General features: G+C 43.6%; 1 protein-coding gene across 3 annotated transcripts; it reads left to right on the top strand.

Moving 5' to 3' along the window:
* Positions 1–897: 897 nt before the first annotated feature.
* Positions 898–17,405, top strand: prkaa2 (protein kinase, AMP-activated, alpha 2 catalytic subunit). Of its 3 annotated transcripts, XR_008759501.1 has the most exons (12): positions 900–1,224; positions 2,419–2,560; positions 3,079–3,172; positions 6,596–6,740; positions 7,114–7,201; positions 7,299–7,523; positions 7,727–7,889; positions 8,003–8,185; positions 8,408–8,563; positions 12,069–12,195; positions 12,352–15,496; positions 15,537–17,405. XR_008759501.1 is itself a non-coding variant. In XM_055922921.1 (11 exons), the coding sequence occupies exons 1-11, from the start codon at positions 1,125–1,127 to the stop codon at positions 12,612–12,614; spliced, it is 1,671 nt and encodes a 556-aa protein (XP_055778896.1). In that variant the 5' UTR covers positions 898–1,124; the 3' UTR covers positions 12,615–17,405. The 3 variants fall into 3 exon arrangements, 2 of the variants coding, with proteins under 2 accessions (XP_055778896.1, XP_055778895.1); XM_055922921.1 differs by having other exon boundaries at positions 898–1,224; positions 8,003–8,170; positions 12,352–17,405; XM_055922920.1 differs by having other exon boundaries at positions 12,352–17,405.
* Positions 17,406–17,407: the final 2 nt, after the last annotated feature.

The raw sequence follows: 17,407 nt of genomic DNA, 5'->3' as shown, positions 1-17,407 counted from the left end.
CACTGAGCTCTGTCTGACATCTAGTGGTGGTGGAAATACTTAACTACACCCAGTAGAGGTACACATTTTTCTATTGTGTTATTGACTGTACGTTTGTTCATTCCATGATTAACTCTGTGTTGTTGTTTTTGTCGCACTGCTTTGCTTTATCTTGGCCAGGTCGCAGTTGTAAATGAGAACTTGTTCTCAACTGGCCTACCTGGTTAAATAAAGGGGGAATAAAAAATATATAATTCTCACCAATACAGTGCTCGGTTCAGAAACAAGCCCTGTTCTCCAATCTGGACAGAGTACTGATGTTTGAATCAGTCCCTGATTAGAGGGGAAGAATAATGAAAAACAGCAGTAGTGTTTGGGATTGTGCCTCTCACCAATGTGAGACATTCAGCCCACTAATAATACTGTAGATGTGTAGTATATAGGCCATTATCTGTAATAACAGGTCACATGAATGGGCCTACATTAGGCCTAGCATCAGTGACCTGTTCTGTAATAGAATTCTGACCCAATATATAGGTCTAAGCCTATAGGCCTACTTTAGCCAACGGAGCATACTGTAATCGCTGAAATGATTGGTGAGTGTGCAGACTTTGAGACTAAATACCATATGGAATGTTAATCTGTTTGGAATGTTTAAAAGCTCATGTCATGTTTTTACCTACACAACCCCCACACCCCTCCTCCACTCAACTGGAGCTGTACTGTAGACCACACAGTCGTGTTCGATAGGATAGATGTTGCCTTGTCTAGTGCAGGTTTTCCCAAACCCAGGGCTGCGTTCAATACATTTTTACATTCTGGGACGTTCAATTAAACGGAAACGGTGCTGTACTGAATCACCAGTTAAAAAACAGAAAGGGTTTGGGGATCGCTGTCAGCATGGCCACTGCCCTTTAAATACGTCACTCGTTGCTTCAAGCCACAACCACCAAACGGTAGCAAATGTACCTCAAAGTCTGTTCAAGAACGTTTTGTGGAAACGTGTCGTTCAGTACAAACCGTTCCGCAACGTAGCAAACGTTCAAGCGAACTGAACGCACAGGTCTAGTGTACCGCGGTCCCGCGCACCGTGTAGACAGCCAGCTCGAGCCTACCGGAACGGTGTAACGTTCTGAACGGTAAAGATGGCAGAACGACAGCAGAAACATGAAGGCGGCCGAGTGAAGATCGGACATTACCTCCTAGGAGACACTCTGGGCGTCGGCACCTTCGGCAAAGTAAAGAGTTAAGTCGCGTGCTTGTCAACAGTCATGTCGTGGGAACATTTGTTGTTATTGATTGTAACTTTGCGGCGGACTATTTAAATAGCTACGCAAAATGCGTAGCAGTGGCTGCGTAGTTACGAATAGGCTAGATTAACGTTGTCTCGGTTGATATGTAGAGAATGTGGTTTAGGTTTGTTGAAAGGTGAATTATTCCAGCAACATATCTAGCTAGCCTGTCCACTCCTTCTTATCACCAATGATAGGCTAAGCATACATAATTACCTTCGACAACAATGATGGTGTAAAAACAAACAGGTCACACATAATTGTATCGTCTGACCGCCAGTGAATGTTGGAGGTTGACTTTGCTAGTGACAGTAACGTTTGACATTTAAACTTGCCCTATATGGCTATGGAAAGGACATTTTTAAATGAAAATAAACATGAACGTTATAGTTTAATAGTGCTCATCATCACCAGTGTTCCCCGATCATGTAAACCATACAATGGCATGGACAGAATGAGAATCTAGAACGCCTCGTCAAGTTTCCTATTTTCTAGCAGTCTCAACGTGACCTTGTATAATTCAGACCCCCCCCTCCTCTTCCCCCTGCACTGCAGGAGGTGTGTTTGATTCGAGACATGAGTGTGACAGTGTGTAACCAGGAACTAGCCAACAATAAGTGTTGCTACATTGTAGCAAACAGACAATATTGCTAAATTGTTAGACTGACTAACCATGAGCTACAGAGTACAGACTATCAGACAGACACACTTGATTGATTCACCTTGTAATCTATGTGTATGGCTTTAGGCTTACTGTAATTGGTATGTTGTGTTTTCCCTGCTTACCGGTTTGTTATCTACGTTTCTTATTGTTGTGAATAGATAGATATAGCTAGTCCAGTAATGTAAAAATAGTGATGAATCATGTCTTGTTGACTACTCTGAAACAGCTAGGGTTTTGTTCTTTATCAGGCAATGAAAGTTTAGCTGAGCATAGCATCTACCTCAGTGTAGTCTGTGTGACCTTGGCAACAGAGGAAAAGACTCAACTGTTTTTAATATTTGACCTGTAGCCTACAGCAGTTGAACACACTACATATTATTATACTTTTTTTTGACAAACTTTGGACATTCCAGTTGGTTCATGTGTGTGTGTGTGTGTGTGTGTGTGTGTGTGTGTGTGTGTGTGTGTGTGTGTGTGTGTTAGTTGGAGAGCACCAGTTGACAGGTCATAAGGTGGCAGTGAAGATCCTGAACAGACAGAAAATCAGGAGTCTGGACGTGGTGGGCAAGATCAAACGAGAGATACAGAACCTCAAACTCTTCAGACACCCTCACATCATCAAACTGTGAGGATAACGCATGCAGACTGTTTGTTTATTATGGACCTAAGAAGTACCCTCCCCTCTCTCCCCCACACACATACACTCAGTGTTTGTTTACTGTGGGCCTCAGGAGCACCCCCCCCCCCTCTTTCCCCACACACACTGTGTTTGTTTACTATGGGCCCCAGGAGCCCCCCCCCCCCTCTCTCTCCCACACACCCACAAGGAATTCCATTTAGAGGAAATCTCTAGTTAAGAAGATGGAAATGTATAATTCCTGCTTGGGTAAATCCCTTCCCACGTTTCTAGTCTCCCACCTCTCTTGCTTGCTCTCTCTCCCACAAGGAATCAGTTTGCTCCGGTTAGCTGAAAACTGGTTAAGAAGATAAAAGTTTATAATTCCTACTTGGGTAAATCCCTTTCCAGGTGTCTCTCTCCATGTTATTTTTAGGGTTAGGCCGCAGTGACATTGTGAGCTATGGCAGACATATTGGCTTCTGTAAGATATATGTGTTTGTGTGTGTGGTGTGGTGTGTTTTTAGGTACCAGGTGATCAGTACTCCTACAGATTTCTTCATGGTGATGGAGTATGTCTCAGGAGGAGAGCTGTTTGACTACATCTGCAAACACGGACGGGTGAGACATACCTCTGACTGACTGAAGCCTGACTGACTGAATGACTGACTGTCTGGTTGTTTGTTTGATTTATTTACAGGGGATAATGCACATTAATCAACATCAATATTACAATAATGCAAGACCCATGTAAATGTGCCGGGGTTAGCCAAAAGCTAATTTGCACCCATAGTCCCAAGGCAGCTATGGACAATTACACAGCCATTATACAAATACTCACTAAAACAATACAAAATACAAATACATTACATCCAATAATATATCATATATAATTCTAACGACAACAACAACACTATCATCAACTGTCGTCTTACATATGAGGAACCACAAATAACTCGTGTGTACAGGTTTGGATAGATTTAGCCATGTTTTCAATTCAAATTTAAAAGTACAATAATCAGTGCATCTTCTCAAGTCCATAGACATTACATTCCAGTATATTGTAGCGCTAACAGAGAAGGCCAATTTTACTGTGTCGAAAAGGGACAACGCAATCCCCTCTAGTTACTGACCTTGTTATCCTGGAGGTGCTTTCCTTGAGCATGATATGCCGGCATAGGGGCAGAGGGGCAAGACTATACAGGATCTTAAAAACAAGGCTTGCATCTACATACTGCTTAAAGCTATCCAGACTAATAAATGATGTTTGTAAATTAGATGACAATGGTGGTAACTGTTTGGTTTGCTATCAAAAATCTTAAGTGTTTGTTTGTCGAGTGATTCAATTGGTTTCAGAATAGTAGCTCTTGCTTGTGACCAGCATGTGAGGTAATTTCTCTGATGTGAGAAGATCACAGCATATGTAGTTTGGCGGCCTCCAGAGGAAGGAAATGTTTTATAAACCTAAAGTTGGATAATCCAAACTTGACCGTGTTAACCACCTTCACATGTTTCTTACGTGTCAATTTGGAGTCCAAAATGACACCAAGATACCTGAAGTTAGACACAACTTTCAGATTCTCCCCATTAACAACAACAGCTTGGTGGGAAGAATCAATGGATTTCTTAGAGAAGTAAATACAAACAGTCTTGTCTATTTAAATGCAGGCAAGAATTAGTCATCCATTTAGAAACATGTACCATAGCTTCAGTTAATTTGTTAACAACTAGTTGTCTATTATTTTTGAGTGTACATACAGAACTGTATAGTCTGCATACATCTGCATGTTAACTTGTGGGCAAGCAAGTGGGAGATCATTTATATAGATGGTAAACAGAAGGGGGCCTAATATTGACCCTTGTGGGACCCCAATGTTATAGTAAAGAGAGTCCTACTGAGTGTCCCCCAAACGAACCCTTTGACTTCTGTTTGTCAGATAGGAATACATCCAACTAATAACTTCAGTGGACACATTAAGGGAAGATAGTTTGGATAGGAGGACTTCATGATACACAGTATCAAAGGCCTTTTTAAGATCCAAAAAGACTGCGCTGACTTCACCACCTATGTCCAGTTTAGATTTAATGCACTCCAGAAAATAACAATTGGCTGTTTCGGTAGAATGGTTAGTTCTGAATCCAAATTGCATTTGATGTATGGAGTTGCCCTGAATGAGGTGATCAGTCAGATGATCAGCCACCCGTCTTTCAGCTACTTTTGATAGCACTGAAAGAATGCTTAGGTTGATAATTTTCCACCAGTGTTGGGTCAGCAGATTTTAAAACGGGTATCACTGCAGCAGACTTCCAAGAACGCATATTTGATGGACAGACTAACTAGATGTACAGTAGGGGTAATCAGAGAATATTTGTGTCTCTTCATGAACACAGTTTATAGACCAAATACATATTTTGTTCTAGAGCTCCTGAAGAAGCTAATAATGCTGTCCACTGCTGATGCTGAAATTTCAGTAATTCTGAATATTGGTTTATTATTACAAATGGGAGTGAGAACTGTGGTCTTGGTTGAAAATCTTTAAGCCAGTTCCCTGACAGTCACAAAAAAATAGTTAAAGGTGGTGGATATGAAATTGGAGTCTTAAATTAGAATCACATGAACCTTTAATTCAGGATGTTTTTTTAACTTTTCAGCTCCTCTCCCAAATCACTTTGCCATTTCCTTTTGCTTCATTGATCACTCTAAGAAAGAACTCAGCTTTTGCTTTTTTTATATTCCTAACCACCTTATTTCTCAGTGATGCAAATATACGTCTGTCATCATTCTTACCAGACTTCAGTGCTTTTTTTCAAGGAGAAATCCCGTTCTCCAGAGGTCCTCGTTGAGCCATGGTAGAGAGGTTTTCCGTCTTGGCTTACGTTGACATTTCCTAGTAAAAGAGGTATCCACTTTGTCAATAGCTGACAGAAATGTTCTGTATCCAGACTCTGGGTCTTCATTGCTTAACAGATCAGACCAGTCAATTTGACTTCTAGCTGCATCGTAGTTAACTCTGTTTACTTTTCTGGATTTTTTTTATGGTACTGTTGCACATTAATATGGTTCTTACATCTCTTGTTAGTGAGCTTTCTAATCACCAATGTAACATTGTGGTGAGTTATACCAGTTGGTTAGTTACTAGACTTAATTATTTGATCAGGTCTGTTAATAAACACCAGATCAATTTGAGTCTGGGATGACTGTGTTACTCTGGTTGGACCTTGTATTATTTGAGTCATGTTGAAATAGTCTGATCTCTTTGAGGTTTTTTTTTCCTGCAAGTTTTGTTTTCTCAGAAATCGCCCGTGAAGATAATCTCCTTATGATCACATTCTTTAAGCATGGCATTTAGATGGTCATAAAACGAGATATCAGATGTTGGTGGTCGATATAATCCAATAATAGTGAGAGACATATGGTCCGCTGATTCAGGTAGTTCTTTAATTGTAACTTGAATGGAGTTCTGGTCAGCCATGCGCAACTTCAACCTGAACGGATTATTCTCTTTGAACACAACATGTTTTCCTCTGACTGTTATTCCTCTTATCAGAAGCTTTTCCCTTGTTTCCTTACTGAGAATATATATACGCCAGAGTGCACATACTCTCTGTACCGACCTCAAGTGGTTTGGATTCATTTCCTGTATGAGAACTGTGGTAGAACTCCTTAATGGGGTTGGCTATGGCCTCCTCCTTTGTCAGGATTTCTCTCTCCGTGATAAAAAGAGGTAAAACAGTCTCCTTTGGGGCATTTCAACCCACAACCTTGTTCCAGGTCTCATTTTCCTTGACATCAGTTTTTGCATCGCTGGAAATAGCCACAACTACAGCAGCCATTTTAATTGTAGAGTTAATGATTAAAGTCATTTGTTTAACATTGAAATATATCAACAAAACTATTCAGCATTATACAGTGAGGATACTTGTTACTTGATTGATATAGACACAGGCCATTTTATGGTGCCATTTTTCATAGTGAAAGCATGTAGTCACATTAGAAACGAATAATCTCCTAACCTCTTAATCTGTACCTCATGTTGTGTGTAGGTAGAAGACAAAGAGGCTCGTCGGTTGTTCCAGCAGATTATCTCCGGTGTAGACTACTGCCACAGACACATGGTGGTGCACAGAGACCTCAAACCTGAGAATGTACTGCTGGACCATTCCAAGAACGCCAAAATAGCTGACTTCGGTACACTACACACACATGCACGATTGAGAACACATACACACACACACACACACACACACACACACACACACACACACACACACACACACACACACACACACATATACATAACAAATTGAGTTGTCCACAAAGCTATAACCACTATCAGCAGTAGCAAATGTCAAACCAAACCACTTGTGTTTTAGAATATACCGACACCTTAAACTGGAGACGGGGAGTGAGAGAGAGGGAGGGAGAGCGAGCGACAGAGGGAGAGAGGGGAAGGGAGAGAGGGAAGACAGAATATAGTAACTTGTGTTTGTTTGGACAGTAAGGTTAGGTAAGGTTGTCATTTGAAGATAATGCTGAAAAACTGATTTGCTCTGGTCAACAGGGTTGTCAAACATGATGTCAGACGGGGAGTTCCTGAGGACCAGCTGTGGATCTCCCAACTACGCGGCTCCTGAAGTCATCTCCGGAAGGTGTGTGTGCACATGTTTAGGCTGTACGCAGATCCTTAGGTTGAGACTGTAGGCTACATGTTATGGTGTGATCGTGTATTCTCTACTTTGTGCACAGGTTATACGCTGGTCCTGAGGTGGACATATGGAGCAGTGGGGTGATCCTGTATGCGTTGCTGTGTGGGACTCTGCCCTTTGATGACGAACACGTTCCCACGCTGTTTAAGAAGATCAGAGGGGGTGTCTTCTATATGCCAGAATACCTCACTCGCCCCGTCGCTTCCCTGCTGCTGCTCATGCTGCAGGTCGACCCGCTCAAGAGGGCTACCATTAAAGACATTAGGTGACCCCTGACCTCTAACTTTCCCTACTGATGATGATGCTTATGTTTTTAATGTGATTAATAGAACTGGCAAACCTAACCAAAAGCTTGTTTGTGGTGGTTGAAGGTTGGTCTAGAGCAAAAGAATAGAAGAATAATGGATAGTAACTGTTACTTTGTGTGTGTGTGTGCGTGTGTGAACGTTCACACGTGTGAATGTGTAGGGAACATGAGTGGTTTAAGCAGGACCTGCCAGGCTACCTGTTTCCTGAGGACCCTTCCTATGACTCCACCATACTGGATGAGGAGGCAGTCCGAGAGGTGTGTGACAAGTTTGAGAGCACCGAGTCTGAGGTGATGTCCAGCCTGTACAGCGGAGACCCTCAGGTATGCACGCAACACAGGCATGTACGCACACACGCTTAGTCATACAGTACGCACTCCCCCTCTCCCCCTCTTCTCTCCCCCTCTCTCTTACTCTCTCCATCTGTCTCTTCCAGGACCAGCTAGCAGTAGCGTACCATCTGATCATAGACAACCGGCGCATCATGACCCAGGCCAGTGAGTTCTACCTGGCTTCCAGCCCTCCCCAGGGCTCCTTCATGGAGGATGGCATGTCACTGCCACCCGGGGTCAAACCACACCCAGAGAGGATGCCCCCCCTGCTGGTAGACAGCCCCAAGGCAATTATTTCTACCTGGTTCTATTCTATGTACTATGTTTACAGTATATACAATCAGATACAATATCTCTGAAGTGTAAACACTTGATGATGTGCTTCTTCCGCGATACCAGTGTAGCAAATGCAACATTGGCAGTATAGTTTTGCATGAAGTCTTTTCCTCATATATTTATGACTGCTTGTTGGGGATAATAAAGATTCTCTCCTCTCTGTCTGTCTGTAGGCGCGCTGCCCGCTGGATGCCCTGAACACCACCAGAGCCAAACCCCTGGCAGTGAAGAAAGCCAAGTGGCATCTGGGCATCAGGAGTCAGAGCAGACCCTATGATATCATGGCTGAGGTCTACAGGGCTATGAGACAGCTACAGTATGACTGGAAGGTGAGGCTGTGTGTGTGGAAAGCATTCGGAAATTATTCAGACCCCTTGACTTTTTCCACATTTTTTTTACGTTACAGCCTTATTCTGAAATTGATCAAAAACATTGTGTATTCTCATCAATCTACACACAATACCTCATAATGCCACAGCGAAAATATTTCTTTAGACATTTTAGCAAATTTCTTAAAAATAAAAAACTGAAATACCTTATTTACATAAGTATTCAGACCCTTCTCAGTGCATCCTGTTTCCATTGATCATCCTTGAGATGTTTCTACAACTTGATTGGAGTCCACCTGTGGGAAATTCAATTGATTGGACATGATTTGGAAAGGCATAAACCTGTCTATATAAGGTCCCACAGTTGACAGTGCATGTCAGAGCAAAAACCAAGCCATGAGCTCTAAGGTATTGTCTGTAGAGCTCTGAGACAGGATTGTGTCAAAGCACAGAGCTGGGGAAGGGTACCAAAACATTTCTGCAGCATTGAAGGTCTTCAAGAGCACAGTGGCTTCCATCATTCTTAAAAGGAAGAAATTAAGAATCGCCAAGACTCTTCCTAGAGCTGGCCACCCGGCCAAACTGAGCAATCAGGGGAGAAGGGCCTTGGTCAGGGAGGTGACCAAGAACCCGATGGCCACTCTGACAGAGCTCCAGAGTTCCTCTGTGGCGATGGGAGAATCTTCCAGAAGGTCAACCATCTCAGCAGCATTCCACCAATCAGGCCTTTATGGTAGAGTGGTCAGATGGAAGCCACTCCTCAGTAAAAGGCACATGACCGCACGGTTGGAGTTTGCCAAAAGGTGCCTAGGGAAACAAGATTCTATGGTCTGATGAAACCAATATTGATCTCTTTGGCCTGAATGTGAAGCGTCACATCTGGAGGAAACCAGGCACCGCTCATCACCTGGCCAATACATCCCTACGGTGAAGCATGGTGGTCGCAGCATCATGCTGTGGGGATGTTTTTCAGCGGCAGGGACTGGGAGACTAGTAAGGCTTGAGGAAAAGATCAATGGAGCAAAGTACAGAGAGATCCTTGATGAAAACCTGCTCCAGAGCGCTCAGGACCTCAGACTGGGATGAAGGTTCACCTTCCAACAGGACAACGACCCAAAGCACACAGCCAAGACAACGCAAGAGTGGCTTCTGGACATGTCTCTGAATGTCCTTGAGTGGCCCAGACAGATCCCGGACTTGAACCCGATCGAATATCTCTGGAGAGACCTGAAAATAGCTTTGCAGCGACGCTCCACATCCAACCTGACAGAGCTTGAGAGGATCTGCAGAGAAGAATGGGAGAATCTCCCCAAATACATGTATGCCAAGCTTGTAGTGTCATACCCAAGAAGACTCAAGGCTGTAATCGCTGCCAAAGGTGCTTCAGCAAAGTACTGAGTAAATGGTCTGAATACTTATATAAATGGGATATTTCAGTAATAATAATACATTTGCAAAATTTTCAAAACTGTTTTTGCTTTGTCATGGGGTATTGTGTGTAGATTGATGAGGGGGGAAATGTATTTAATACATTTAAGAATAAGGCTGTAATGTAACAAAATGTGCAAAAAGTTGGAATACTTTTCGAATGCACCGTGTGTATGTTTATATACTCAGCAAAAAAAGAAACGTCCCTTTTTCAGGACCCTGTCTTTCAGTAAAAATCCAAATAACTATTAACACAGATCTTCATTGTAAAGGGTTTAAAAACTGTTTCCCATGCTTGTTCAATGAACCATAAACAATTAATGAACATGCACCTGTGGAATGGTTGTTAAGACACTAACAGCTTAATTAAGGTCACAGTTATGAAAACTTAGGACACTAAAGAGGCTTTTCTACTGACTCTGAAAAACATCAAAAGAAAGATGCCCAGGGTCCCTGCTCATCTGTGTGAACGTGCCTTAGGCATGCTGCAAGGAGGCATGAGGACTGCAGATGTGGCCAGGGCAATAAATTGCAATGTCCGTACTGTGAGACGCCGAAGACAGCGCTACAGGGAGACAGGACGGACCGCTGATCGTCCTCGCAGTGGCAGACCACATGTAACAACCCCTGCACAGGATCGGTACATCCAAACATCACACCTGCGGGACAGGTACAAGATGGCAACAACAACTGCCCGAGTTACACCAGGAACGCACAATCCCTCCATCAGTGCTCAGACTGTCCGCAATAGGCTGAGAGAGGCTGGACTGAGGGCTTGTAGGCCTGTTGTAAGGCAAATTCTCACCAGACATCACCGGCAACAATGTCGCCTATGGGCACAAACCCACCGTCGCTGGACCAGACAGGACTGGCAAAAAGGGCTCTTCACTGATGAGTCTCGGTTTTGTCTCACCAGGGGTGATGGTCCGATTCGCGTTTGTCGTCGAAAGAATGAGCGTTACACCGAGGCCTGTACCCTGGAGCGGGATCGATTTGGAGGTGGAGGGTCCGTCATGGTCTGGGGCGGTGTGTCACAGCATCATCGGACTGAACTTGTTGTCATTGCAGGCAATCTCAACGCTGTGCGTTACAGGGAAGACATCCTCCTCCCTCATTTGGTACCCTTCCTTTAGGCTCATCCTGACATGACCCTCCAGCATGACAATGCCACCAGCCATACTGCTCGTTCTGTGCGTGATTTCCTGCAAGACAGGAATGTCAGTGTTCTGCCATGGCCAGCGAAGAGCCCGGATCTCAATGCCATTGAGCACGTCTGGGACCTGTTGGAACGGAGGGTGAGGGCTAGGGCCATTCCTCACAAACGTCCGGGAGCAGGTGCCTTGGTGGAAGAGTGGGGTAACATCTCACAGCAGGATCTGGCAAATCTGGTGCAGTCCATTAGAAGGAGATGCACTGCAGTACTTAATGCAGCTGGCCACACCGGTTAAGGACCGTTACTTTTGATTTTGACCCCCTTTTTGTTCAGAGACACATTATTACATTTCTGTTAGTCACATGTCTGTGGAACTTGTTCAGTTCATGTCTCAGTTGTTGAATCTTGTTATGTTCATAGAAATATTTACACTTGTTAAGTCTGCTGAAAATAAATGCAGTTGACAGTGAGACGACATTTCTTTTTCTGCTGAGTTTATATCACTGTACATGTTAAGGTGTGTGTGTGTGTATACATGTTAACTGCAATATGTAACATTTTAGGCAACCGAACCAAATTCACATAGAAATTATTGATCTGTCATCCTCATTGAAAGCAAGTCTAAGAAGCGGTAGATTGGTTCTGTGTGCTTTTTCTATGCTTCCCGGTCTTAAATGTGGTTTTTTTTTTGTGCCATTTTTTTTTAAACTTTCGGTTTTGTACACAGTCTCCAAACAGCTTAAAATACAATGTTATTGGTTATTGAAAATATATTTAACAGTGGTTTAGATGGTACAATGATCCTATACACTATACATCGTTTTGTCACATAAACATAAATTAAGCAAACTTTGAATTTTCGCAACCAGGAAATGGCGGAGCGATTTATGCATATTGCACCTTTTTAATGTGTGTTGTGTTTAGGTGGTGAACCCGTACCACCTGCGTGTTCGGAGGAAGAACCCAGTAACAGGCAACCTGGTGAAGATGTGTCTCCAGCTGTACCAAGTAGACAACAGATCCTATCTGCTGGACTTCAAAAGCATTGACGGTACGCCAGCTGCACAACATATTTAAACAGGAAACTGACTTGTTGATATCTGGTTAATTCTGACAACAGAATTTGGAGTTTCCTCTTTTTACAAGGTATTACTGCGTGCAGAAGATGAGTAATGACGGAAACAAACACTAATCTCTCCTCCCCCAGATGACATCATGGACGCAGTAGGGTTTAAGTCGGGCTCTTCCACCCCCCAGAGGTCAGGCTCCACTGCAGGGCTCCACAGACCCAGACTCAGTGTGGACTCAGCCTGTCCTGCCGTGGATCTCCCCAAGCTCAGCTCCTCTCTGCCTGGGTCGCTGTGCTCCAGCGCTGCCCTCCTCACCTCCACCCCCACCCCACGCCAGGGCAGCCACACTATGGACTTCTTTGAGATGTGTGCCAGTCTCATCACCACGCTGGCCCGCTAGAGATGGTAAACCCCCGCTGGGTAACTAGGGGCCTGGAGTTTTTCCTGGTCAATGTCATATAGCCCGGAAAACTCCAGGTCCCGCCTGCATAACCATCTGAAACAGAACACTGCCCTGAGCCTATTTAGACAGTTTTATATTGGTGTGATCCTGACCTAATTTTGCAGAACACTGACTACTGCAGGGCAGACATGCCTCTAACCACAGATCTAGGGTCAGTTGTTCCCTCCTGGTGTTGTAGGTTTGGGCTAGGCAAGATAAACTGATCGTAGATCTCTGATTAGGCTTCCTGTCTGTCTAGAGCAGGGATGGGCAACTTTGATGGGGGTAGGGGCCACAAAAAATCAGAACTCATCATTAGGGGGTGCGGTGGCTCGCGTGACTGCTTACCCACATCCATACACACACATGCAGTCAGCGTTTTGGAGGCCCTAAGAAAGATTTGGCGATTTATAAACATTTTAGTTTAGTCTTGACAGCGGAAGGAATTGATCTGCGGGCCTACAAAAGTGGCCATGCGACCCACGGGCCACCAGTTGCCCATCCCTGGTCTAGAGCCAGTCTGCCAGAGCCAGTCTGGCCGTGGTAAAGGTTAGAGGTCTCACTTGTTGGGGAAAAGTGTGTTAAGTCAAATCTACTGTAGCTCTCATATGGCACGTTCACGTGCAAGTCGAAACTAGGAAACTGACATTTCTAACTGGTTGCAGTTATGCACGTGCAGCGTTCAACCAGTTAGCATGTCGGACATTTCGGAGTTTCCTAGTTCTGACTAGCATGTAAATGCGGCAATAATGTTTGTTTACAGATAAGCGACGCCCCCCTGACTACTCTCAACCTCCAATCAGCTCCAGAATAGCCGTCACTGTAGAACTAACACTGAGCATTTTATATATGGTTTTATATGGTTTTTGTAACGACACAGATTTTGTTATCCATATTTATCATATATATTTATATTACTATCACTTTGAGTAGTGTAGTAGCTGTTGATTGTAACATACCAGAAACGAAGTTAAAGAGAGGATTGTTATTATTATTTAGATATCATATTCTTATTTATTTTAAAAAGGTTGTTTTATAGGCTCTGTGTGGGACTGAATATTGAGTATTGAAGCACTGCTGATGTTTGAGAATTATATACGGATTTAAGAGATTTTAGGTGATGAGAGGTTGTAGAGAGAGAGGGAGAGTGGAGGCTAACTGACTGGCAATATTGTTCTGTGGATTAGTTAGTATTGATGCTAACTGACGGAGGAGGAGGGAGGGAAGTGTATCTGTAGTGAACCTTTCTCCAGGTGCCTTAACGCGTTGTTTCTAGCTTGGTGGCGGTTTTGTTTGCAGAAACGGAATGGCAAGCAGACTGTTCTGTGTGTGTGTACACTCCTGTGTGTAGAGGAGAGGACTGACAGGAGCTTGCCAGGGATTGGTCAGGAGAAGACATACAGTACTGTAGTTTCTGTGCCAATGAGATTAGAGTTCTGACTAATATAACTAAAGATACAAGAGGAGAGGGAATAGATATGACAGAACACTGGAACAAATCTCCCTTTACCAATTGTCAAATGGTTTACAGTATATAGTCTTCCGGACTCCTGTCTGTGTCTCTTGTTCTGCTGGAGCCAGTGAGGGCTGGGCTCTTGCTGATCTGATGCATGCTAGTGTGTGTGTATTTCTCTGGTCTGTTCTGGTACCATGATGGTGGTCTGTTTGGTTTGTTATTAAATGTAGAATCATTTGTATCTCTCTCTCTTTCCTTCCCTCCCTCTGGAGTTATTGGTTTGTTGTGTATATTTGCAGTAGTGTGTGTTGCGCCGAGAGAATTGTAGACCTCTATTGGGCCAGTTAAAGAGTCAAAAAAGACACTAAACCTCTCTTGTTTCCTTGTCATTTGTTTCCTTGTCATTTGTTTCCTTGTCATTTATTTCCTTGTCATTTGTTTCCTTGTCATTTGTTTCCTTGTCATTTGTTTCCTTGTCATTTGTTTCCTTGTCATTTGTCCTGTGCAGCAGTTCTGTTTTCACATCTCTATTCTGAGAGAGTAGTCTGTTTTTCTGAATATTTCGGGGGATTCTACAAGGTGTCAAACATTCCACAGGGATGTTGGTCCATGCTAATGCGATGGCGCCATGCAGTTTCTGCAGATTGGATGCAGTACATTCATGCTGCGAACATCCATCTCATCCCAAAGAGGCTCTATTGGGTTGAGGTCTGGGGACTGCGCTGGTCACTCAAGTCAACTGAACTCGCTGACAAGTTCCAGGGGATGTTTTTCTACTCCTCGGTTGTTCAGTGTTGGTTATCGCGTACCCACCTGAGCCACTTCTTGTTTTTAGCTGATAGGAATGGAACCCGGTGTTGTGTTCTGCTGCAATAGCCCATCCGTGACAAGGATCGACGAGTTTGTTTTCTGACCCACCTGTTGGCTTGCACGATTGTTGCCATTCTCCTTGGACCTCTCATCAACGAGCTGTTTTCACCCACAGGGCTGCTGCTGACTGGATGTTGTTTGTTTGTCGCACCATCCTCTGTAAACCTTAGACACTGTTGTGCGTGAAAAGCTCAGGAGGGCGGTCGTTTCTGAGATAAAGTCACTTAAGTCACTTGTTTTGCCTATTCTAACGTTCAATTGAACAGTAACTGAATGCCTGTTTTTATATGACAAGCCACAGCCATGTGACTCCGTGTCTGTAGGAGCGATCAATTTTTGTGAACTGGGTGGTGTACCAGATAAACTGGCATATCCCATAGTTGCGATATACATACATACTGAGGGTACAAACATTATGAACACCTGCTCATTCCATGACACACTGACCAGGTGAAAGCTATAATCCCTTATTGATGTAATTTGTTGAATCCACTTCAGTCCGTGTAGGTCAGTGGTCACCAACCATTTCTGTAGGTCACCAACCATTTCTGTAGGTCACCAAACATTTCTGTAGAAAATCCAGGCCTGATTTTGTGTGTGTTGCGCTGTTGGTGATAGGTGCTCTTGATTCAAGCGGACCGGGAGATCTGTTGCTAAATCGAGTGCGCCTACTGTGCTGACAATCGAATAGCTCAAATGACCGTATAGAGCCTCCCTGGCCACAGTAAAAACGTTTGATACTAGCCTCGGTAAGATTGAATAACTTTTAAAACCACGACCACAGAGGGGCTGTAAAATAATACAGCAAAGCGCTGCAGTTTTTATGAGTGTGTTGGTTTTCATTCAGCCCTGTCAACCCTGCTTTTATTGAACACTATTACAAAACATAAAACGCTCCACTCGCGCTGCAATTAGTAGCCAAGTGTATTGATAGTCCTGCGTTTTATTATTATTAGCGTCGTGTCTATTTAAATATCAAGGAATATTTCACTTTCTCTGGTCATAGGAACCGCATGAATTTGTGCATGAGGCAGATGCGGCTCGAGTTTCGCCATCAGGTGGAAGACGGTGTCTCTTTGGTCTGTCTCACCGAGAGCAGTGACCGTGAAAGGCGGACCCGCTGCGGCTCTCTTCCTCCCTCCACTGAGAATAATGCTCTGTTCAAGACAACTACTCTGGAAAAACGAGATCCGACTAGGGAAAATGTTTTTGAACGGTCATCCAGCTCGGAATTCCTAGTCGGAAACTCGCATCTTTCTAGAGCTCCGACCTCAAGATCACAGACGTCACGATTTGACCTCGTTTTTCCCCCCTCGAGTTCACAGTTGTCTTGAAAGCACCATGGACATCAGATGCAAGTGCTGTACCATATAATTTATGATCAGCTGTGCCTTGCAAGTGCTGCAAAACTGATATGTTATCAAAGGTCAAGTTTTGAAATATAATATGGTCTGAGAAGAACAATATTGGCAGACCAGCCATATAGCCAATATGCTGCGATAATGTATTAGGCCTACTGCACAAACCCCATTCCTATAGAGCTGTTTTTATTAGGTTGTTACATTTTTAAAAAGTAATGTAATAATAATATTTGAGCAGTAGATCTTGGCTTGCTTTTAGTTTGCGAAAGTGATCTTGACTCAAAGGTTGGTGACCACTGGTGTAGATGAAGGGGAGGAGACAGGTTAAAGAAGGATTTGAAGCCTTGAGACAATAGAGACATGGATTCTGTATGTGTGCAATTCAGAGGGTGAATGGGCAAGAAAAAAGATTTAAGTGCCTTTGAACGGGGTATGGTAGTAGGTGTCAGGTGTGTCGGTTTGTGTCAAGAACTGCAACACTGCTGGGTTTTTCATGTTCAACAGTTTCCCATGTGTATCAAGAATGGTCCACCACCCAAAAGACATCTAGCCAACTTGACACAAGAATTGGAGTCATGGGCCAGCATCCCTTTGGAAATCTTTTGACACCTTGTAGAGTCCATGCCCCGACGAATTGAGGCTGTTCTGAGGGCAAAGGGGTGGAACTCAATATTAGGAAGGTTCTTAATGTTTTGAACACTGTGTCTGATTGGTAGCTGCTACAAGGTCAGGGAGAAACTCTCCTTCCTGCTGCTACACTAATGCAATGACCCGATATTCTGTTATTTACACACACATACTACTTCAAGTTATAAAACCCACTCTGTCAGTGTAAGGTGTACCTCTTTCCAAGGGTTAAGGTGTGTTGTCACCGTATCCAGACTTCTGGAACCAAAGTGTTCTTCTCTTCTGTCTATGTGTGCGTGAGAGCGAAATGTACCTCTTCCTCTCCGTCTGAGGTGTGCTTTTCTGTGTGATATGCATTGCATGGCGTTGCTGTTCTGATTTGCACTTTACTGAGTATTTATTGTCAAACACAATTAAACTGACCTATACACTAGACC

This window comes from Salvelinus fontinalis, chromosome 5 (genome assembly GCF_029448725.1).
Source record: "Salvelinus fontinalis isolate EN_2023a chromosome 5, ASM2944872v1, whole genome shotgun sequence".
Classification (NCBI taxonomy): domain Eukaryota; kingdom Metazoa; phylum Chordata; class Actinopteri; order Salmoniformes; family Salmonidae; genus Salvelinus; species Salvelinus fontinalis.
The sequence above is the reverse complement of the archived record's forward strand: the minus strand, read 5'-3'. Positions and strand labels throughout refer to the sequence as shown.